This window comes from Lissotriton helveticus, chromosome 12 (genome assembly GCF_964261635.1).
Source record: "Lissotriton helveticus chromosome 12, aLisHel1.1, whole genome shotgun sequence".
NCBI classification, from domain to species: Eukaryota; Metazoa; Chordata; class Amphibia; order Caudata; family Salamandridae; genus Lissotriton; species Lissotriton helveticus.
The window spans coordinates 655,695,348-655,719,385 of NC_136073.1; the positions used below are offsets into that span (position 1 = coordinate 655,695,348).

Here is a 24,038-nt window from a genome sequence, read left to right on the forward strand (position 1 = left end):
TCTAGGGGGCTACGATCTTCCTCCCCATTAACAACTGAATTAAAATCGCCACCCACTACCAACAAGCCGTCAGGAAACCCCAGAACCACCCTACCCAAATCAGTGAATGTGGTGGACTGTAGACCAGGCGGAACATACACAGACAATATGGAGATCATCTTCCCCTCCCACCTACCCGTAATAGCCGCATAGCGGCCTCTATCATCCAGCACTGTGCCATCTATCTCCAGGGGGAGAGAGTTCCTGACCAGGATGCCCACCCCCCTCGACCCAGTGGTAAATCCGGAATGGGCCACCAACCGGTAACCCCGTCTATTCAGTGCATGGCATGTATTTCCAACTAAATGTGTCTCTTGGAGTAAAACCATATCCGGGAAGCATCGCTTCAAATATTGCAGTACTATCCCCCGTTTTATCCTATCACCAAGATCGTTGACGTTCCAGCTCAGTACCCTCAGCCCCCTACCCCCATCCCAGAAGTGAACATTCTGCCCCCCCCCGTCACGAAACAGGCACATAGCAGCCAATATGGAACAAAGCGCAGCCTCGATACAAACAAGAAAGAAAAGACCCCCCCACCACCCCCAAAGAACCCTCAAAACACACACCCCCCACCCTGCACCCCTGCGGTAGACCAAAAAGCCACCCCAACTTGCAGTGTGCCTGTCGCCCCATTAAACTAACCTACAAGAAGAGAGAAGAGTCCCCAGAGGAGGAAGAGTCCCGAATCCCCCCACCCCCGGCTATCCATACGGTATAAACATAACAGTCACAGAGCCACTGCCATAAAGTCAGGCTCGCCGGCGTAGACTGACTACTCCTGTTCTTCCAAGCCGCCTTCGGCGCCCCTCGAACTCTCCGGGCTGGTATGGCGCGTCGACAAAGTGTTTAACCAGTCACTGGCCACCTCGGGGCAGTCAAAAAAGAACGCACATTCTCCATGTTCAATCCTCAGGCGGGCCGGGAAAAGCATGGCGTATTTCAGTCCCATGTCCCTGAGTCGCCTTTTCACCCCCGTAAAGCCCATACGTTGTTTCTGCACCGCCTGTGTAAAGTCCGGGTAAAAACTGATCGACACGTTCTCAAACTTGGTGGGACCATTGGTACGTGAGGCTTGCGGGATAGCGTCCCTGTCCCGGAAATTAAAAATCCTGGCTATTATGGGCTTTGGAGTGGCTCCCGGCTTAGGCTTCCCACCAGGGACTCTATGAGCCCGCTCCACCGTGAAAAGTTTACTGAGACCCTTCGGTGCCAAGTGGTTCAAGACAAGGTCTTCCACCAGGACGTCTGTAGACAAGTCCGCAGAGTTCTCCGGAACACCCACGATGTGAACGTTGTTGCGTCTGGCCCGGCTCTCGAAATCATCCAGTCGACGGGCAAACAGGTCTCTGGACGTTCGGAGATTGCGGACTTCGGCCTGGAGATCCGAGACATCCGTGGTCAGGCTCGCAGTCTTGATATCAAGGGACTTGACCCGCTCATTGGTTTTCCCCAAGTCCGCCCTGATGAGATTGACTTCGATCGCCACCGTGTCTATCTTAGCTGCCAGGGTTTCATACTGCTGACCCATAGTAGTCCGAACACTTGCAATGGCGCCCATAACATCCTTCAAAGTTGGCTCCTCAGTTTCAGGAGCACCATCACCAGTTTCCTCGAGGACCTTACTCGCTCCGCCTGGGGATCCCTTTGGGCGAGTAAAGCGATCTATAGTCTGGGATTGGGCAACCCCTCCTCGGGATGGGCCTCTGGTGGTACGCTTCTCAACATCCGCCCTGCCCGCCATGATGGGCGACGAGCTCTGACGGAACCTTTGGGATCTGGTCAGAATGATTACCGTCGTGGCAAGCCTGCAGAGGCGAGAGGGCAAGGATCCAAAGGGATCCTAGGGTTGGCAGCAGAATCAGGGCAGACGCGCCAATCGGCAGCAAGTCGCCGTCTACAATGACCAAGAGCGAAACCGAAAGCACCACAGGGGCAGCAGACGTGTCGCACCAGCCGTTGTTGTTCAATTGCCACCTGGGTACCTCGGGGACTCAAGCCCCCGGATGGTCTTCGGTAGAGGCCGCAAAGTTCAAAGTGCAGTAAGTCCGGTTCCCGGCGGCCAATTCAATTTTCGGAAAAAGTGTGTGCATCAGCAGGGCATCAGCGATAAGTACCCGTCGTACAAATCAGGATTATTTACAGGATAGATGCGGAAGGCGGAAAGGGTCTCGGGAGCCCTGTGCTCACGCGTTCATCTTGGATACGCGCGAAGCTCCTCCCCCCGTATTGCCCTTTCTTGATAATATGGCCCTATATTTTTATTGCAAACATCACAACAGCAGTACATCAGTGATACCATTGTCTAACATATAATTTGACCAGTGTATTTACAGTTATCTATTTTACATTCAGAGAGCATACAACATCACTACTAAGTGATCTACATAGTGTGCCTATTACTCCGTTCACAGTCCTCAGTACATTTGCCAGTGCCCCCAAATCTTTTCCCATTTCTTCACGCAGACTCTGCTTTGGTAGATCGTACGTTCTGCCAACCAACACCAATCTACCACATTCTTCCAATCTCCAACCTCTGGTAAAGCTCAGGCTCCCTAACACGTGACTATATTGCTTTTTCCACCACCCCTGCCAATGCCTGACAAATCCCAGTATATCTGGGCCATGCTTCTCCCCCCGGTACCACCAACAGAAACCATTTCAGCTCCAAGGGTACCTCCACTCCCGTCACCTGTACCATAATTCTTCTAACTTTACCCCAATATGTCTGTGTCTCTGGGCATTCCCATATAAGATGGTAAAATGTTCCCTCCTGGCAACACCCCCTGTGACAAACCCACCCTCCCCAAGTGATGCAGTAGTCTCCTGGAGCGATGCAGTAGTCTCCTGGAGCAATATATGAGGTGGAAAACCTTAATCTGGATTAGGCGGAAATGGGAGCTGATCGCCACCCCCCTCGGCCCCTGTAGTGCCTCTATCCAATCTTCATCCTCTATCAGATCAATTTCTCCCTCCCACATGGCCCTCAATGGTCGCAGAGTATCTGGTGTAGTATTTAACAACTTTTTATATATTACTGCTATTGCCTTCCCCTTCAAGGGGTCTGTCAGGAGTCTATCCTCCAGTGGGGAGGCCTCGGGCAGGTTTTCACACTCACAAATGTTGCCCCAGAGTGCATGGCCAAGCTGCCGATATCGCAACCATTCCCCGGGACCCAGCTCATACTCTTGTTGAAGGGTCTCAAACTTCACAAATGCCTGGGTCCTCCAGACATCCCCAAGTTTTTCAAGATCCAGAAGTTCCCGCTTACCAAGGCCCTTCAGCCTACCCACTTTGTCAAGTTGGACACTGGCCCACAGGGGGGTCATTGCTATCAATCTGCCTCCCCAACCCAAGTATTTCGTTTCAGCCTTCCCGGATTTAAGTACTGTCTGTGTATGTTCCGACAGCTCCTGACTCACCCTCCGATCGTAGATTAGTTGTGTGTAGCCCGTTGCTCCCATATGTGCTCTATCAACTCTACAGGCTGGTTCCGTCCTGTCCTGAAACGCCCAATCATTCACTGTAACCAATTGGGTAGACCAATAATACAATCTCACGTCAGGGACTGCCAGTCCCCCGTCATAAATACCTCTCTGTAATTTATGCAAGGCTATACATGCTGCTCCTCTGTTCCAAAGAAGGGAGCGCAACACGGCCTCAATCGCTCGGAAGAACGGTGTAGGAATCGTATATGGAGCATTTTGCAAGACGTAGAGTAGGTGGGGGAGTGCCATCATTTTGAATAGCTGTAAAAGAACCTGGCCAGGCAGTTCGGGCTGGACTGTTCCCATTTTGTGCAGGGTCAAGACTAATTTGCATATGGCTGGGTCCAAACTGGAATGGCATGGTGAACAAAAAAACAATGGATTTAGGTCCAGATCTTAGTACTGGGGTAAATGTATAACATTGTTCTGCATTCTGTCCATCAATTGTTCTTTTTGTGTATTTTTCATTTTGAATAGGGCAGCATGGCTCATTAGTGTTAAAGGCAACGACCTCCAATGCTGGGTGTCTCTCTTAAATCTATCCATTTGGGGTATTAGGTTCCTTTCATAAAGCCTCTGATGGTCCCTGGTTATATTGATCCCTAAGTATTTAAACCCATCCAATTCCAGTGAGACAGCACACCTTGATGTCAATTTAGGAGGTCTCCCCGCCAATGGATACAACAGGGACTTACCCGAGTTAATACAGTAGCCTGAGTAATCCCCGAATATATTTAAGATTTGCAGAATTCTGTCAATGGATTGCCTGGGGGGCCTGACATATAACAGAATGTCATCAGCATATAGGGAGATGCGCTCCTCCAACTCTTCGCCCACTGGAATGACCCACACAGTCAAAGGCTCTGGCGCCAGGGCGAACAGAATCGGAGAAAGGAGGCACCCTTGTCTTGTCCCCTTCTTCAGGGTGAACTTGCAGTATACCGTGGCACTGACTCTTGCTCTCGCAAGTGGTTGCTTGTATAATAACTTTATCCAGCCAATAAACTTTGGACCTAGCCCCATACGCGCCATGACCACCCACAAGTAGTTCCATTCTACACTGTCAAAAGCCATCCTGGCATCCAGGGACAGGAGAGCTGAGGTCCAGCTCAGTGACATGTAGAACTCAAAACAATGTACGCAAGTTGAGCCCGGTACCCCTGTGTGGCATAAAGCCTGATTTTTCTGGGTGTACTACAGAGTGGATCACGGTTCTCAGGCACAAGGCGAGCACCTTCGCCAGGACCTTAATCTCGAAATTCAGAAGTGATATTGGTCTGTATGACCCACAGCTCTTCATGGTTTTTCCCTCTTTGGGTATCACTGAGATCAGTGCCAAGAGCTGATCTGTCGGTAAAACCCCAGCTTGGTCCGCTTCTTGAATCATTGAAAGGAGGTGCGGGCCATCTTATCTAACAAGCACTTAAACAGCTCCGGTGGAAGACCATTTGGTCCCGCAGCTTTCCCTGGCTGCAGAGCTCCTCCGAAATTTTGAAAAATCTAAATTAATCCCATTTTGTTGGGAAGGACATTAGTCATTATCTATGTTGGCTGAAAGCAATTAGTGTTAGCATGTGGCTACCTTAGGCACTCCTATAAGCTCTGACAACACAATCTCACTTGGAGACTTCCTCCCAGAAGACACATACAAAATCCTTATTCAAACATTGGTATTAAGCCACTTAGACTACTGCAATGCTTTCCTGGTCTCAGCCAATGAGTTCTCGTTATGCAGACTGTAAGCGGTTCAGAACACTGCGGCGCGCCTTGTCTTGAATGCCCCCCTAAAACTGCTTCCCTTCCTCTCCTCCAACAGCTTAATTGGATTCCGGTGCATAAACTTGCTGCACCATTCACAAGGCCTTGTATAACAATGGCCCCTCTTATCTCACTGAGAAATTCAATCACTATCAGCCTGATTCATGTAGCCAATAGCGCTCGCAAAAGGGCCAGATTCTGAGAATCTGGCCCTTTGCGAGTGCGATTTTTGCATTTGGTATTCATGATCCCAAATGCAAAAATCGCTATTTAAGAAGTCGCAAATATGCGAGGAATAGCATTTAAGGAATCTCTATTAGAGATTCCTCAAATGCTATTCATGACACAATGAAAAATAGCGATTTTGCACTTTTGGGGCCGCTATTTACCGAGAGGTCAGACCTGTCGGTAAATAGCAAAAACTCAGAAAAATGCTTTTAAAAGCATTTTTCTAAGTTGCATGTTGCACACACACATGTCCTTTGGACATGTGTGTGCGCAACACCTGTTCAAATGTGCATTTTAGGGGTGCTACAGGGTGTCCTTTGGACACCCCTGGCACCCTTAAAATCGCTATCTTATTTGCGAGTAGCAAATTGCTACTCGCAAATAAGGGATACTCCCCATTCATTCCTATGGGCCTCTTGGCCCATAGGAATGAATGGGGAGTTTTTGCGAGTAGCAAATTGCTACTCGCAAATAAAGAACATGTAGGAATCGCTATTTAATTAGCAATTCCTACATGAATGCCGTTTTGCGTGTCCTCAATAGCGAATCGCTATGATTCGCTATTAGGGCCACGCAAAACGGCCTGTACATGAATCAGGCTGTATGTCCCTTCCAGGACTCTTCGCTCTGGAACCAAATCTCTTCTCCTGGTCCCCCCGGTCAGGAAATCAAGGTTGAGTGCGAAAGCTTTTTCTACCTTGCTCCCCGTTACTGGAATTAGCTCCCCAGCCATCCGAGACAATGTTCTGACCATCTTCAATTTAGAAAGCTTCTCAAGACAGCTCTGTTCTAAAACTGTTCAGTCAGCGAGATGTGCCAACTCCAATCTCTTCAGTGGATCGCATGCCGCAAGGGCGCACTAAAGGAGGGCGCTTACTACTGTTCCTCCTGTCCAGCTTTAAAACAAGCAAAGATGGTGGAGGGGGGATAAGCAACAACAGAATAAGGTAACAACTCAAGAGAATTGAGAACGGGAGAAGGACTAAAAAAAAAAAGTTACCTCAGACAGTTCCGATTGCGAACAGCGGAAGGACCCCCGATAAACCCATCAATTTGTGCATGGTCCATGCTTAAGGAGCACTCACAAAGAGGAACTGCATGTTCAGACCAATGATGATTAAGGAAATGAGTGAATAAGAAGCCAACCAATGGTAAGTAATCGGGGGGCTGAAAGCCCCTTTTTAGATCTGTTTTTTTAAAGCACAACAGATTGCCTCAAGCAACAGCACTTATGGGCTGCCTGCAGGCTCGACTGTAACCTCTTCAATGCGTTGGACAGCCCCTGGCCGTCCGAAGTCATGGTGGGCATGTGCGGAGGACTGCCGGGGGTCGTCCGTTCCGTGAACCCGTGGAATTCTTCCGCACCGTGGGGGAATTCCAGCCACGTCAAAGTGGTTAAAAGTGCATGGATCCCACAACGTTTTCTTACCCACAATGCCCTTCAAACCTCAAACCTTGTCTAAAAATAGGAATCTCCAATGTACTTCCGTGGCGGATTCTTCTGAATCTGCAGACAACCACACAAATACACAGCGTACCCTGCTTGTCCCGTCAAAAATGATACCACACTGGTGTGGCTGAGCTTAGTGCCCACAACAAGAACACATCAAACCAGAGGCAATGGGAGTCTTTTGGGAGGCAGAGACCTTTTGATTTAAATAAAATTATATATCTACCTAAAGCGGTTTTCAGCCAACGCACTTCATCTATTAGGCTGCTGTTGTGTCATTCATATTTTTCTTCCGTCAACGACAGCACACAGCATGGGAAGGTGAATCGGCACTTCAACCTTTGGCTAACTCTGATGTGAGTGATGGCCTTCAGCTCTTTCACAAGGAGTATAACCGCTCACAAAGTAGGTTATTTCGGTACAGAAACGTCTCTGGCAATGTGTGCTTTTTGAGACAAAAAAGTTTTGTTGACTTTTTCCCAGTGTTTTTTAATATTGGGAGCGCGCTAACCTTTGTTTTCCGGTGCCGTGAGGGGAACTGCCAACACCAAGCACTCTGCCACGAAGCCATGAGGGGAACAGCCGACATACAGCATCTTCCCAACAAGCCGCAAGGTGAACGGCCAACGACCGAACTACTTCCCCCAGCGGCCCCTGTCCATCGGGCGCTGGGTGACACTGACACAGTGACAGGCGGAGCTACAAAAGCCGGGCCCAACCAACGCAGTGCGGGACGCGCTAACCTTTGTTTTCAGGTGCAGTGAGGGGAACGGCCAACACCAAGCACTGTGCCACGAAGCCGTGAGGGGAACGGTGGACATACAGCATCTTCCCAACAAGTCATGAGGGGAACGGCCAATGACCGAACTACATCCCCCAGCAGCCCCTGTCCATTGGGCGCTGGGTGACGCTGACACTGAGACAGGCAGAGCTTTAAAAGCCGCACCGGACCAACGCAGCATGGGACATGCTAACCTTTGTTTTCCGGTGCCGTGAGGGGAACAGCCAACACCACTCACTGTGCCACGAAGCCGTGAGGGGAACGGCCAACATACAGCATCTTCCCAACAAGCTGTGAGGGGAACAGCCAACGACCTAACTACATCCCCCAGCGGACCCTGTCAATCGGGCGCTGGGTGATGCTGACACTGCGGCAGGCGGAGTTTCAAAAGCCATGCCAGACCAACGCAGCCCGGGCCAAGGGTGGGCCCATCTGCGCCTGTCAGAGCCCGAAGGAGACCGGGCTAGGTCATTCCCTTTGGTCTTGTAGTAAGATCACCTTGCCGTTTCTGGACTCGTGTAGGAACTGCTCTATAAGGTGGGTGTCCTCATCGTGCAATTGATCCACATATTGCTAGAAAAGTCTACTCAATGGCATAGAGATTTACAATCTGTTTTTATCTCACCTCTTGTGAAAACCCTTAAAGCAAAATATATTATATTATGACTGAATTCTTGTCCCCTCACCAAATTGACTATACAAACTGATCCACAAGGAGCCCCCGCTGGCCAACTAAAATGGGGAGGCGTATCTGCTCAGGGAAAAAAGCGGCAGTATCCGCACAATCACCAACAAGCCACCAGCCTGCCTCGATTGACAAGATGCTTCAGAGGGCCATAGGGGTGGTTTCAAATGAGATAGAACTGACTGAAAGACGCTTATGAATAACACCAGATTTAGCCCTACCCACCTTTAACACTGAATTGCAATCTGTTCTGCCAGTCATCAATCCAGACCCCCCAAGGCCCCAAGTTAGAACACGTGCAATAGTACATGACGTGCAATCCCTGGACTTGCTCGCTGGGGATACCTCTCCGGACTCTCGAAAAAGAGGGAGTGTTAAAACTGCTGCAAAAGCTGGGAAAACTCGGAAGATGGGGGCTATGGATCTGGCAGATGATGGGGTACCGAGAAATGTAGGGCTGGGGGGGGCATGTGAATGAAGGCACAGAAAAACCACAGTGGGTGTCAAATTTGGTCAGGGACCTGCACTTGGAAATAAGAATTATAATCAAGGTGGAGTTGTCCACTCTGACCACCAAGGTCGATAATCTTGCATCCTTCCTAGATGACTTAATTAGTAAGGCAGGCCCCAGGGAGAAAGACCCCCACCAACAAACTAAGCCCCTAGCCCACCAAGCCCATCTAAGAAATGGCCATGCTCTAGTAACCACCTGTAATTTGACTCCACAAGCCCAGAGCATTAGGGAAGAAGTAGTGTCTCACTTAAATACATCAAATAAACAAACAATTAGCATCACTAGCCAGGAAAGCCAGGAACCAAGTCGGAGGTGAGAGACTGGTAGACAGCAAAGATCCCCATCAGAAGATTCCCAAGTGGGAACAAATATGCAAAACTTGGGTTCAAAGTGCAGAACTAGAGAGGGGCAAGATCTGCGAAATGGTATGCACCCGTTACAACGCAACTTTTATAACGCATGTTTTTACAACGCAATTTTTACAACGCATGATCCATTACAACGAATACCGTTACAACGCATTTTTTTACAACGCATATACCTTTACAACGCATACCATTACAACGTAAGTATAGGTAAGTAGGGTTTTTGGGTAAAGGGGTATTTTTAGGGTTTAGGGCTAGGTATGGGTTTTTGGGTAAAGGGGTATTTTTAGGGTTCAGGGCTAGGTATGGGTTTTTGGGTAAAGGGGTATTTTTAGGGTTCAGGGCTAGGTTTGGGTTTTTGGGTAAAGGGGTATTTTTAGGGTTCAGGGCTAGGTATGGGTTTTTGGGTAAAGGGGTATTTTTAGGGTTCAGGGCTAGGTTTGGGTTTTTGGGTAAAGGGGTATTTTTAGGGTTCAGGGCTAGGTATGGGTTTTTGGGTAAAGGGGTATTTTTAGGGTTCAGGGCTAGGTATGGGTTTTTGGGTAAAGGGGTATTTTTAGGGTTCAGGGCTAGGTATGGGTTTTTGGGTAAAAGGGTATTTTTAGGGTTCAGGGCTAGGTTTGGGTTTTTGGGTAAAGGGGTATTTTTAGGGTTCAGGGCTAGGTATGGGTTTTTGGGTAAAAGGGTATTTTTAGGGTTCAGGGCTAGGTTTGGGTTTTTGGGTAAAGGGGTATTTTTAGGGTTCAGGGCTAGGTATGGGTTTTTGGGTAAAGGGGTATTTTTAGGGTTCAGAGCTAGGTTTGGGTTTTTGGGTAAAGTGGTATTTTTAGGGTTCAGAGCTAGGTTTGGGTTTTTGGGTAAAGGGGTATTTTTAGGGTTCAGGGCTAGGTTTGGGTTTTTGGGTAAAGGGGTATTTTTAGGGTTCAGGGCTAGGTATGGGTTTTTGGGTAAAGGGGTATTTTTAGGGTTCAGGGTTAGGTATGGGTTTTTGGGTAAAGGGGTATTTTTAGGGTTCAGAGCTAGGTTTGGGTTTTTGGGTAAAGGGGTATTTTTAGGGTTCAGGGCTAGGTTTGGGTTTTTGGGTAAAGGGGTATTTTTAAAAATTAACTTAAATTAAAAAAATTAAATTAAATTGAAATTAAATAAAATAAAAATATATTAAATTTATTAACTTAAATTTTTTTTTAAATTATATACTTACCTATACTTACGTTGTAATGGTATGCGTTGTAAAGGTATATGCGTTGTAAAAAAATGCGTTGTAATGGTATTCGTTGTAATTGATCCCGCGTTGTAAAAGTTGCGTTGTAAAAACATGCGTTGTAATAGTATGTGTTATAACGTCATACATCCCTGCGAAATGTATCCGCAGAGGGAAGTTCAGACTTACCATGCATCAACCTCCCCCCCGACTCTACACCATATGTTATAATTCTAACAAATGTACCACACTCAATAAGGGACAAAGGGAATCGCATTATGAGCTAAAAAATAAATGTCTTTTTTGGCTGTCTAAACAACTTCAATTTTCCTATAAAAATGCGAGTGAGATTTTATTCACGCGCAGGGTGAAGTTGGTGAGCCAAAGAGCAAAAGATTTAGATGGTGATACAATTGTGATCAATTTTAGAAACACACAGGTTGTCAGGACACTCCTAATGCAAACCCATCACAGGTACGAAGGGGACATTAGGCCCCTTCCACTGGGGTACTTTTACCCCCCAAGACTGGCTCCAGTCAATAATTCATGGACAGTCGGTGGAGAAGGGCCCAGATGCCAATATGAGCAAAATTACACCGGGAGGCAAGAGCATATGAATCAACCACCTTTTAACCTTCCACTTGCAAATAGATATGCACCCTTGGATTCCGTTGACTGACTAGAATCAACACAGCAATTAAATCCAGAACCAAGGGAAATAGAACAGATAGCAAGGAGGGCTGAGGGAGTAGAAGCTACCTTTAGCGAGGAAATGGAGAGGCCCCCTAAATCACATTGCATCAGGTACACCTCCATTGATAGCACAAACCTCCATGGGCCACCAGCAGCTGATTCCAGCTCTTACAACTATTAACACTGATAACAAGCCCAAGTTCCATGTTTTATCCTGGAACATTGCTGGCTTAATTTCCAAACATCCCTTATTGATGCACAAGACATCTGCATGTTCCAGGAGACCTGGGCCAGAGAGGACACCCATAGACTGGGTTACGCGACTTTTTGTTTGGCAGCCATGAGTGGGGTAAGGGGAAGACCCGCAGGAGGGCTTTGTGTCTGGGTTGCTGTACACTTGGGATGCACTGCAAAACAGATTGACACATCCTCACGTGACATACTCTGTGTCATTCTGAGCTTCCCCAACAAGACTAGAATAGCCTTAATCAATGTTTACTCCCATCCGGTCACTTATGGCCAGGAGTCATCAACTCTTGAGCATTTGCCAAGCTTCCTACACACCGTCCCTTAAGGCATCCTGGTGGAACTCGACGGCGATTTTAATTGCCAGTATGAGCCACTGAAGGACTTAATTGGGGGCAACATTGATGAGGAAGACCAGCACTGGTCAATCCCAGAATTTAATGCCCGACCGACCCGAGCCTGGACCCCCTTGGTGCTTCAAATGAACACTCTCACATTGACCCATTCTTTTAGGGCTTGTAATGGTCGAACTAAATCTGATTCCCCAGCACAACACACTAATAATAGACTCTGAAGTTCTTCCATTTTAGATTACATCTTGATGGATACTAAATCTTGGTGTTGGGTGATCGATTTTAAGGTTATACCCAGACATGATAGCGACCACAATGCCCTGGTTTTAGAGCAGATATCACCTTGCTCTAAGGGTGTCCAAGTAGGTAATCATCAAATAAATGGGCCCAGGTTAACCCTGACTGGTTGTAGGTTGCGAGTGAAATGGGGGGCCATTTGTAACTCCCAGGATAAGTTGGCCTCCCTTTACAAAATTGTCACTCCATACCTTGAGGTTGCCAATCAATTTAGTTATGCAACAGTCCCTAGTACAGTTATAGCAGAAATTGGGAGAATCCATAAAGACCTAGGGGCATATTACCAAGCAATAGCGATAATTATCGCTATTGCTTGGTTAGAGACAATATTTTACTGCTGAGCTGCGGCGATTTTTATCGCAAATAAACCTTGGTATTACAAAGGTTTATCGCAAATGCGATAAAAATCGGCCGCAATGCATGAATATCGCTGAAAAGTCAGCGATATTCATGCATTACCGAGCTAATGCTCTTAGCCATGTCATCCACCTCCCATTGGATAACATGGCTAAGAACTGCTCAGGGCAGGTGTTAGCTTTTGGAGATATTCGCGCTTAGCGCGAATATCTCCAAAAGTTGGTAATAGGAGATAGCGATGTTAGCGACTGTTTCCAGTCGCTAACATCTTGGCACGCCCACTTTGCATGTCATTAGTGATAAATATCACTGACATGCAAAGTGGGGCCCAAGATGGTCGCTATCTCCTACTAGCTGTCGCTAACTGGTGTTAGCGACAGCTAGGTAATAGGGAGATAATTTTATCTCCGCTTTTTGGGCTTTTAAAGCCAAAAAAGCGGAGATAAACCCCCTTGATAATATGCCCCCTAGTGTGTGACCTGGCAAACATCTTTTTTCCTGTTGTAAAATCTATACAAAAGGTGTCTATTGGCCACTCCTGGTACAATGGCGACTGTCCCAAGTGCTAAGCAATCACTGATCCTAGCAATCAAAGCAAAGGACAAATTAATGCTAAAAAATACGTGAATAGCTTATAGAAATATCATCAATGCTCCAATAAAACAGTGGGATTGTGACAAATGGGAAAGCATGAGGGCGGCTTCATGTTCAAGGTACATGCGAACCTTTTGGAATCTAGTAAACACCGGTTGCAAAGAGGGCAAATCGGCAACAGAGCCAAATCTTGGGGCAGAAATCTGAAGATCCCACTTCAAATCGCTACATGCAAGGAGAGAGGAAGAAGTAGGCCAAGCTATGGGCATACCAACCTGCTTTCAGCAGTCTTCCCCCAATGCCCCAGCAATCGCTTTAAAAGAGATAATGGCCACATTGAACAGAGTGGCTCCCCCCAAAGCGCCAGGCTTAGATGAGATTCCAGGCAATGTTTTTAGGAACAAACCTATTATTTGGGCCCCATACTATTCTTCAAGGAATGCCAATTCCAATGACCTGGTTGGGGGGCAGAGATTATTCCGATTTACAAGAAGGGCTCTCCACTTCTCCCCGCCAATTATCGTCCAATTAGTCTCATAGATGTCTCGCAAAAAATATATGCTCAAGTACTTTTGGATCGATTAGAGAGGTGGATGGAGGGGCATTCCATACTTAGTCCTTATCAGGCCGGCTTTAGAGCAAGGATGTCCACAATAGATCACAGTTTAAGGCTGCAAATCCTCTATTTGAACACAGTGCTTCTGGAGGGCGGCAGCCTTTATCTGATATATGTGGACCTAAAATCAGCATTCAACCTGGCCCCCAGGGATAAATTATGGTCCATTTTATTAAGTATGGGGGTCCCTCCATACCTCTGTCATTAGATGAAGCGGCTCCACGAATCTAACGATGCACAAGTTAGATATGGGAAAAATGGTGAGCTCACAGATCCTATAGTTATAGACAGAGGGGTTAAGGCAGGGGTGTGTTTTGGCCCCAAACCTCTTCTGTCTATTTATTAACGGTCTTGTGGATGACTTGATTGGCGGGAGGGATGAAGATGCCCCCAGGTTGGCGAAACGCAGGGTCCCGGCCCTGATGTTTGCCGATGACACTTTGCTTCTATCCAAATCCCCAAAGGGAATTCAGCGTGTCCTAGATATTTTCCAGTCATTTTGTAAAAGCAGGGGCTTGGAGATAAACTCTTTAAAGACCAAATACATGGTTTTGAACGCAGGCGACTCCACACGTCCTAATCCCTGCTTAGATGGGAAACCACTGGAAAAAGTTACCGTTTTTGATTATCTAGGACTGACAAAATGCAGTGGCACGCACACATTAGGAAGGCTAATTTAAGATTAGCCCAAACATCAGTAGGACTGGCTAAGATGTTCAAGAAAAATACCCATAAAATGGTCAGTCCGGTTATGGAAATTTATAAGATAGAAGCAAGGGGGGGCGGCCCTATATGGGTGAGAAATCTGGGGCCATCAATCACCTGATTCCCTCTCTAAGAATGAAAATTTATTTTTTAGACAAATCTTAGGCCTCCCGTAAAGTACACCACTGACGCCACTCCGTATGGACCTTAGGGTCGGTCCAATTGCTGAGGAAGTTGCCCTCAGGCCCCTTCTTTATTGGAGACGTTTATGGTGCACACCAGAACTAGTAGCTTTTAAGGATGAGATGAATCCCATGGTTAGCCTATATCAAAAACACATTAGTTGCTCTTAGGATGGGTGATCTATGGACCAATGCTGAAGCAGCCTCCCCGACAATTCCCAGGAAGGCTCTTTCATTTTAGAGAATTTTAGATAAACCAGATTAAAGGGAATTCCACCACTTGTATACTGACTGTAGATTTTTTAGAAGTCAAGGACCAATACAGGTTAGAACCTGTTCTTGACGTTATTCAGCCACCCCTAGCCAAAAAACGTTACTTGCAATTTAGGCATGGGGTACTACCACTCCGTGCCTTTACAAATAACTGGGGAGGTGCACAGTCTAAGGGGTGTCCGGTATGGGAGAGCATCTCCGAATCGGACCAACATGTACTGTTTGTTTGTCCGGCAAATAAGAAGATCAGGCCCTGATGACTGCAACAGGTCTGCCGGAATCTCGGGAAAACTCACGGTGGGGAGGCATACAGGATATTAAAATATGATACCAGCCTCCCTATTGTGTATTCAGTTTCCCGATATTTATTCTCTGTGTGGTGTGTTCGTTCAACTGTACTAAATCTAGTCTGGCCTAATTGGATCTTTTTAAACTTTTAAGCAATTTTTATCCTTTAATATTATATGAAATGAGTAGTTTTTAATGTTTTATTGAGGCCTTTTAATATTGTGCTGTCCAGCACCTTATTTCATTCTATTTAACAAAATTGTATGAAATGTGTTGCATTTTTTAACGTACTTTTCTGGCCAGATTGGCCGAAATAAAGATATTTTGAATTGAACTGAATATTGCTGAGGGCTTAGAAGCTTATACAACAATGTTTTATAAAAAATAAAAAAACAATTGCACAATAAAACAAGCATTGAAAAAAACAAAAGGCTGTCAGCCAACGCAGACCGATTGGTGTTTACCAATGCTTGTTTGTGGACGGTGTTCTTTCTTTGCTGAGTGCAGGGCCAGATCTCCACAGTGGTGTGAAATACAAGGGAATCCATCTCTGTTATTTTGTATATGCGCTGGTTATTGTGCGTCGTGCACACTGAAGCGGTGTATTATGTTTTATTTGCTAACCCCGCCCCTCTGTCATGATTACTATACAGGGACCAGTGATGCCATTGCACCCAACAGCCTAATGTGTGCCTCGGTCGGTCAGGACATCACCTTGGCATGTTTCCTGTTCCCCCCGATCAGTGCTGAAGACATGCAGGTGACATGGACCCAGGGAGCGGATGAGGACTCTATTGTGCACTTCTATCGCAATGGCACTGAGTATGAGGAGAAGCAGACGTGGCTGTTCAGGGGCAGGACCAGGATGACCCGGAAGGACATTGCCAGTGGAAGAGTAGCTCTGACGATACGCAACATCACGCTTACCGACGCAGGAGAGTACTTCTGCACTTTCACGTCCAACTCTATTCCACTGAAAACCTCAGACAGACTGAAGGTGACTGTGACAGGTTAGTGAGTTTATTGCATAATAAGCATTTTTTTACGTCTCCTTAGCTTGGGCAATGCCACGTATGTAAATATTGCACCTATGTAGCTTTGCAGTTGTTTTTCTGTAGCTCTTTTCTTTCAAGTCACTTTTCCCAAATGTAAACCAGTTAACACAGTTTTGGTGTGAAATGTTCACCATGAGACCACCGAGGTTCTAACTCTATTGTGCACCACAAAGTTCTAGGATTGCTTTGGCTGTTGAAACACCAAAAGTGGCAAATACTTTGGGCCTCATTTATAAAAAGTGTTGCATCGCTGTTTGAAAACACAAAGCAGCACTTTTCATTGCGACCTATGACACATAGGATGCGCTGTATTTATAGTGCAGTGCTCCATTTCGCAAGGATTGGCCAGATACATCATGAATCCTGACGTGTCTGGTGCGCATTAATGACACATTGCTGGAGTGTGCCGCAAAACTAAGGCAACTCCAGCAATGTGTCATTGCACATGGGCGAATCCCATATAAAAGGGCCTGCGCCAGTCCTTACACCTTCTGTGAAGCATGCAAGAATTGTATATTAAGTATATAACTGAATAATTGTTCAATCATGTAGATAAGTCACATAAATTGTATTGAATTTACAGAAACTATGCAGTCTGTTTTCACTGTTCATGGAAGCAGCCAATTTGGATTGTCTGTCTTTTATGTTTTGTGTAGTTTATAAGGAGTTTGGTTTCACATGTAAATTAACTTTTGAAAAAGACTGCCAAGGTCGAAACGTGTTGCCATTTAAAATAATATATCTAAACTGAATAACGCGATCCTGGAGTGTGAGTTCTTTGTGTTCTGAGTTAGAATACAGGGTTTCCTCTCATTTTACAAATGGGTCCCGACACCCGTAGCTCGCACTGGCCCCACCTAGGCAAGGCCGGACTGAGAACCAAAACTGGCCCTGGCAAAGAGCTCGGCCAGCCCCTCTGGGAGCAGTCGAGTAGTTTGCCAGGACCGGTTTTCGGCCGATTTTGTTACAGGTGCTGATTGTGCAGCTATGCTGCAAAAACGGCCCTGTAACAAAAATGGCCCTCAGGTGCCCAAAATCAGCCCGCCCTAGCGGCCCAACGGGGAAATGACCGGTGCCCGCTATAGCCAGTCCGCCCTGCACCTAGGTTTATGAAATCAGCAATGTCAGGAGGTTTTCAGTCGTATAATAAGAGAAATATGAAACTATAAGTTCCAGAAAGCAAAGTCATACTGGCTAAAATGTCATAAGTGTCTCAAGTTTTACACATGGCATGAGCCTGTGACACATGGGGTAGTGGAGAGATCAATACCAATGGGAGGGGGTGGATACATTTAAGAGAGATTATATGTATAGTGAAGCATTACCTTTGCCAACTATGCAATTATTCATTTACCATTTCAGCAACCAGTTGTGTGAAAATAAATGTTCCGCAGAGCTGTCAATTATACAGCAGGACCCCCAAATATGCAAAAACAAATGTGCATCTAAATCCCCAAGACAATAATGCAGCATAAGAGCTTCTTTGCAATATCACAAAAAATAAAATCGCATTCCTGGAAAAAAAGTCTGTTATGACATTTAAAGAACAGCATAGCAACTATGGGCCAGATGTAGGTAGGCCAATACCGGTCGGTAACGGCCGAATTTACCGAATTTCGGCCGTTACCGACCGGTATTGTGCATTGGGATGTAGGGGACCCAAAAACATCCGAATCGGTAAATTTACCGAATCGGTAAAGTTACCGACTCGGTAAAGTTACCGAATCGGAAAATATACCGAATCGGAAAAAATACCGAATCTGTAAAGTTTCCGAATCGGTAAATTTACCGAATTGGAAAATATACCGAATCGGTAAATTTACCGATTCGGAAACATTACCGATTCGGTAAATTTACGGAATCGGAAAATAGGAAATGGTAAAAATGAGTATTTGAGATGTAGGTAACCTCAGAAATACCGAATTTGCATGAAATTCGGTATTTAAGAGTCGGTATTTACCATGGATTCAAATCAGGTGGTAAACAGGTGCAGTTTATAAAAAAGGCCCCAAAATGCAACATTTTCACCAGAATGGCGGCATTCTATGTCATTGTGAGGCGGCTACGGCTACAGGCAGAAGGAGAGAAGGTCTGGATGAGGGAGGAGCAGGTATATAGGCAGAGGATCACTCTATTCCAGCTAACTGAGCCAGAGATCCTACAAAGGTACAGACTGGCTCCCCAAACCATCCTGAATCTAATCAGGGACCTTCACCCACTATTGCAACATCCAACCACAAGGGCACACGCCATCCCACCCCATGTGCAGGTGCCATGTTGCAGAGAATGCATTTGTACATCAGCCTCCCTGCAACGCATGCTGAACTGCTAAGGACAAAGACAGACTTTTATCAGATAGTGCATTTCCCAAACATAATTGGCTGTGTTGATGGTACCCACATACCAATATGCCCACCGGCTGCCACTGAGTACATTTATCGGAACCGGAAGTCCACCCACACCATAAATGTACAGGGGATCTGTGATTCCAAGTACATGATCACTGACCTAGTAACCAAATTCCCCGGGAGTACCCACGACTCATACATCTTCCAAAACAGTGGGATCTACGCACGACTGACAGCGGGGGAATTTGGCGAAGGATACTTGCTAGGTAACACACTGTGTGAAACTCCCTTGATACGTATTACAGGTGGATGTGTGTGTGTGTGCATGTGATTATTTATTTTTCTCTTACTAATAGGGGACAGTGCATATGCCCTCCGGGCCTTGATCCTCACTCCCTACCTCAACCCTACAACACCAAGCCAGAGGAGATACAACAGGGCACACAAAACAACCCGAAACATTGTGGAGCGCACCTTTGGCATGTGGAAGAGCAGGTTTTGCTGCCTCCATAAGAGTGGAGGTGCCCGCCAGTACACACCAATCACTTGCTGCAAGATGATTGCAGCCTTTGCAATGCTGCACAACCTTGCGGTCAAGAAGGGCACAGCAGTGGAACTCTCAGATTATGAGGACCATGATGATGAGGAAGCAGTGCCTGAACCACACGCATCTGGAGTTGCAACACCAACTGATGGCAGAGACAGACGGGATGAGATCACACGCAACTACTTTTAAGTAAGTAAAGAGACACAGACAGGTGGAGTATGCACCAAATGTAGTTTAATTTGGTAACGAGGTAGCTTATTAAAGCACAACTGTGCAACAAAAAGTATTTAACTGCAATTATGTCAGTCCTGGTTCACCTCACCATGAACTTTAAAAGTCATTTCCTTCCTCGCTTCCCTGGAACACCTGTAGGTTGCTCACCCTGCTCACTGTCTTGCTGGCCTGTGGCCTCAGCGTGGCGCCTGCTCCTCCTTGTTTCAGGGACAAGGGTGCTTCCTATGCTGCTCCTGCTAGTGCTCACCTCACTTACAGGCACATCCAGAGCATCTGTATGTGCAGTTTGGGCATTCAACACTACGAAAAGAGAAGACAAAGCCTACGGAATAGTTAAACACCTAACTAATTATCAAAATGGATACCTTTAATTATCCATTCTTAGGTTTAATCATTTTCACCATAACTAAATTGGGAACAATTTTAAACAATAGAGTTTCTCATACTGAGCAGCCAAAACAAATAAGGCTCATATATATGGTTTAACTAATTCTTTTAATGTAAACCATATTTCTCCATAAGTACTAGTATCTCACAGTTAACAAAAATATATATATATATACACAGTGTTTACATATATACACAAGACCAACAAAATTTGTACATTTATACATATACACAATTTACTTAGAACCAAACTAAAGGTTCTTTTGCCCAACTTATTTAAAAAAAGGATGTTTGTCCACAATTAATCAAAAACATTCCTTACATTCTGTAGGAGAGTAGGGTCTGCTATCCTATGGTCACCCCAAATTTTTGCTTTTTGCTTCACTGGTTTTAGACAACTGAGGCTGTGGGCCTGCTAATCAGACCCCCAGCCTGCTGTTCTCTCTCTAAATTATTGATACATGTGCTATAGGTACATACCACAATTGGAAATGGACTCCTTGTCAGCCCCTGTACCATGCACTATAGGTGCCCAGGGCATAGGTGCCACCAAGGCCTACCAGGGGCTGCAGCATATCTTTTGCCACCCCTGGCTGGTTCTTAAATTGACACAACTGGCTGATCACTCAGCTGGGGCAAGGTGGTGTAACCACCCCTTGCTTAGATATAGTATACCTATATCTAAACCTATATCTGGACACATATAAACCTGTGAGCCACTCCTATGGAAGGCCTCATCAATCCTGGAGGCAGAGTGCGTGGTTTAATGTGAGATGGAGCTCTAGCATGAGCTGATCCTGTCTGCAGCCGTCGGGAACAAATCCCTAAGCTGTTTCAGGATAATGCCATACCATATACTCTTAAGTGCATTATAATCCTCGCGGTTATATAGCAACTCTGGTTTGGCTTTATCAAAACATGTCGTGTAAGGTGTCATACGATTTGGAATACTATCCCCTCGCCAGTTCTGGCGACGGGGATAGCATTCCACCCCTCTAGAGGGGTAAGACATGTTACTTTACTTAAATGCGGTTAATTTCTAAAAGGGCCTCAGATCCACAAAATGGATGCTTCTGCCACAGACACGAGTCTGACCCCCTGAAGCTGACCGAAACTCAGCCCAAGGGGCCTGGACAAAGGGTTTCCTGTCGCAGGGCGGTGTTACAACCCCCCAGACAGGAGATAGTGGATTGTAGCAGGGAGGTTTGAAAGAAACCAGACACTGCCTGGGGAGCACAAGGCTGCCCCTTGCATAATCCGGCCAAACCGGTTCTGGGGCACTCCAGCCCCCGTCCCAGCGCGGCCAGGATCAAAGGAAGGGGGTGTATCCACCCACTTCCTGGGTCCCACCCATAGGAGGGGACCTAGCAGGTAATCCAACCCCCTAGATTCGAATAAGAGTGGGAGCAGTGCCAATGCACTTCAGATTATCCTGATGAAACATAAGAAACAAAACTCTGGACCCTTCGATATCCTACTCAACGTAGAAGACTGAAGAATCTCCCTTGTGGTCAAAGAGTGACCACCCTGTGCAAACAGGCACCATCCAGCCCTCGACGTCTGCTTTGTTGCAGTTCCCGCCGGAACTCGAGCGACAGAGATCGACGAGATCAAGCTTGCCTGCCTTGTAACAGACCGATCCACAGTCCCTGCAGAGCTGAGACCTGTGGAGGCGACCGGAAGCGTGGGGCACGCCATCTTGGAAAGACCACGAGACGCTGACCGGGCAGACCACGAGTGACCCTCGGAGCTGTACAACGGGGTTTGAGAAGCCCCAACCCTGAGCCACTCTTGCACCGAAGTTCAGCCCTCCACACTCGACGAGTGCTGCGTGGGGCCCTTCTGCTTCGTTTGGCTCAACGCGTTGGCCAGTCCCTTGCCAGCTGGCTTGTGGCCCCTGTGCCGACGAAACTTGAAATTCGACTTGTGATTCTGGTTGCTCCAGATTTGCACCAGCTCCCCTGAAAAGGAGCCCCCACTCTGACCCTCCTGGTCCGAGTGAGAAGCAATCTTCCAGTTCCGCGTGGATTGCTTTTGCCAAGTGTTGTTTGCTCCAATCTTGAAGCCGACAGCGCCGACGGCGAGAGCCTGCGTGGGACAGATCGTGACCTGCTTCTGGACTTCGTAGATGCCCCAGAGCCCACGTGACAGCGGAGGGAAGCTCCTCAACAACCACCTGATTGCGCCCGACATTGCCTGGTTCCATCCTGGTTCCACCCTGGTCACTGCTGAGTGACCCAGACTCTGTCCCCTCTGCTTTCAGGTACTTTTCGACTCGAGTCCACCCTTGGACTCCACCGGACACTTCTCCTTCACCTCGCCTGCAGCCCTTTCAGGTCCAAGCACCAAGAACCTGCGTGACGAAACCCGACTCAACTTCAACCCTGTGCACCCGCTTCCTGTGGGTGAGGTAACATTGCAACGCCGGTGTTCCCACACTGGTACACACCTCTAGGGTCTGTGTCTTAAGTTTTGTTCCTCTAGGTTCAGCGGAAGTGTCCTTAAACTTTAACTTTGTAACTTTTACGCACCATTGGTTAACATTGATGCATGCGTGCACTTTCTGCACTGCACCCGAATCCCGCTGGCTTTTCCCGACTTCAGCATTGCTTGTCCTGACTGCTCCCAGCGATTCCCTAGGCCCTAGGCCTAACCACTGATCGAATGGTCCCTCTTATACCATTTTTTTTTTAGTATATGGTTTGAGTGGCCCCTTGGCCTCATCCAAAATTGTGCAACTTTGTATGTTATACTGTGCTTTTGATTTAACGCTTGTGACCCTTTATTCATAAAGAATACTGGGGATTGTTTTTAGTAATAAATACATATATTTTTATAATATATACTTGTGTGGTGTCCTTTCATTTGATATTACAGGATTGTATGTGGTAAAACAGCTCGCTTAACACGACCTCTTAAGTTAAGCCTTAAGGCTGCTTAGTCCATGCTACCCCTAGGATAGCTTGTCTAATAAGGTTGACTTACAACCAGACACCATAAGGGATTGTTTGGACTGATACAGGGTGGTTCCAGAATTGGAAACATCATATATCAGGCCAACTTCTCACATTGGTTAGCAGCGGTGCGGATTTGAACTTGCTGTTTGTTTTACCATTGCAATCTTTTTATCAAATTGAAAGATCACATCAAGTACCTCTAGGTACATATAAATCAAAAGCTTAGCATATTTAAGTTCTACTGAACTTAGTAGTTGTAGATTAAAGGGATTAGCACACCCTGACTACAACTCACTAGCAAGGTACAGTAGGGAAACACTTAGTGTAGGTAGGTGCATCACTTACACCACACTAGAGTCATGTCTGACACAGGAAAAGCCTCAGGGTCTGTTCCTGTGACAGTTGACCTTACCCAGGCAACTTCCAGCTATGACAAACTAACCCACAAAGACTTGGTTGCCTTGTGCATCTCAAGAGGGTTAAAAAGGGGCAGATGTCCCACCAGTCCTTCATTGATAGCCATTCTAGAACAGGATGACTTGGAAAAGGCAAATGCAGTTCCCTTAGAATCAGGAGAGGGAGTGGACCCCACAGCCACTGAGACCACCCCGGAGGAGGAAGAAGAGGAGGAGGACTCAGAGGTAGATGACCCTGAAGATCAGGATCAAGGGGTTAACCAGGTTGTAGTTGCCAGGCTTAACCAGGCCAACTTAAACCTACTGGGAAATGGAGAGGGCCAGCACCTCCCCAGATCCCACCAGAGCATTCTCCCAGGCAACAGAAGAGTGAGATCTCCATCAGGGGACTCTCATATTTCTAGTGCCTCAAGAGAATCTCAGAGAGGTATGACTGCCTCACAAAAGATAGAGCATAAGGCCAGGATGAGAGCTGTCAAACTCCAAATAGAGAGGGAGGAGGTAGCCCTGGCTCAAGCTAGACTTGCCTTGGCAAGAGAGCAGAAATTGTGTGGCTTAGATGTCACTGGTGGCAGCAATATTCCTAGAGAAAAAGACAGGAGCTATGATAATAGAAACCTGACAAAAATTGTGGCCCCCTACAAGGAAGGGGATGACATCCACAAATGGATGACTGCTCTTGAGAGAGCCTGCATGGTACAGCAGGTTCCTCAGGATCAGTGGGCTGCAATTTTATGGTACTCCTTTTCAGAGAAAGGGAGGGACAGGCTCCTCACAGTTAGACCTGAGGATGCCAAAAACGACTCTGTCTTGAAGAGTGCTCTTATTGAAGGGTTTGGCCTAACCACTGAGCAATACAGGTTGTTGTTCAGAGACACCCAAAAAGCACAGACTCAAGACTGGACTGATTTTGTAGATTGTGCCACTAAGGCTCTGGAGGGTTGGTTGCAGGGAAGTAAAGTTTCAGACTATACAGGATTG

General features: G+C 46.6%; 1 protein-coding gene across 2 annotated transcripts in view; it reads left to right on the plus strand.

Moving 5' to 3' along the window:
- LOC144798246 (butyrophilin subfamily 1 member A1-like) overlaps positions 1-24,038 on the plus strand; it is a 415,895-nt gene that overhangs the window by 119,261 nt on the left and 272,596 nt on the right. For both annotated transcript variants that reach the window (XM_078668995.1, XM_078668994.1), the window contains exon 3: positions 15,767-16,123. In XM_078668995.1, the coding sequence (XP_078525121.1) occupies positions 15,767-16,123 (357 nt within the window). The remainder of the gene's footprint in view (positions 1-15,766; positions 16,124-24,038) is intronic.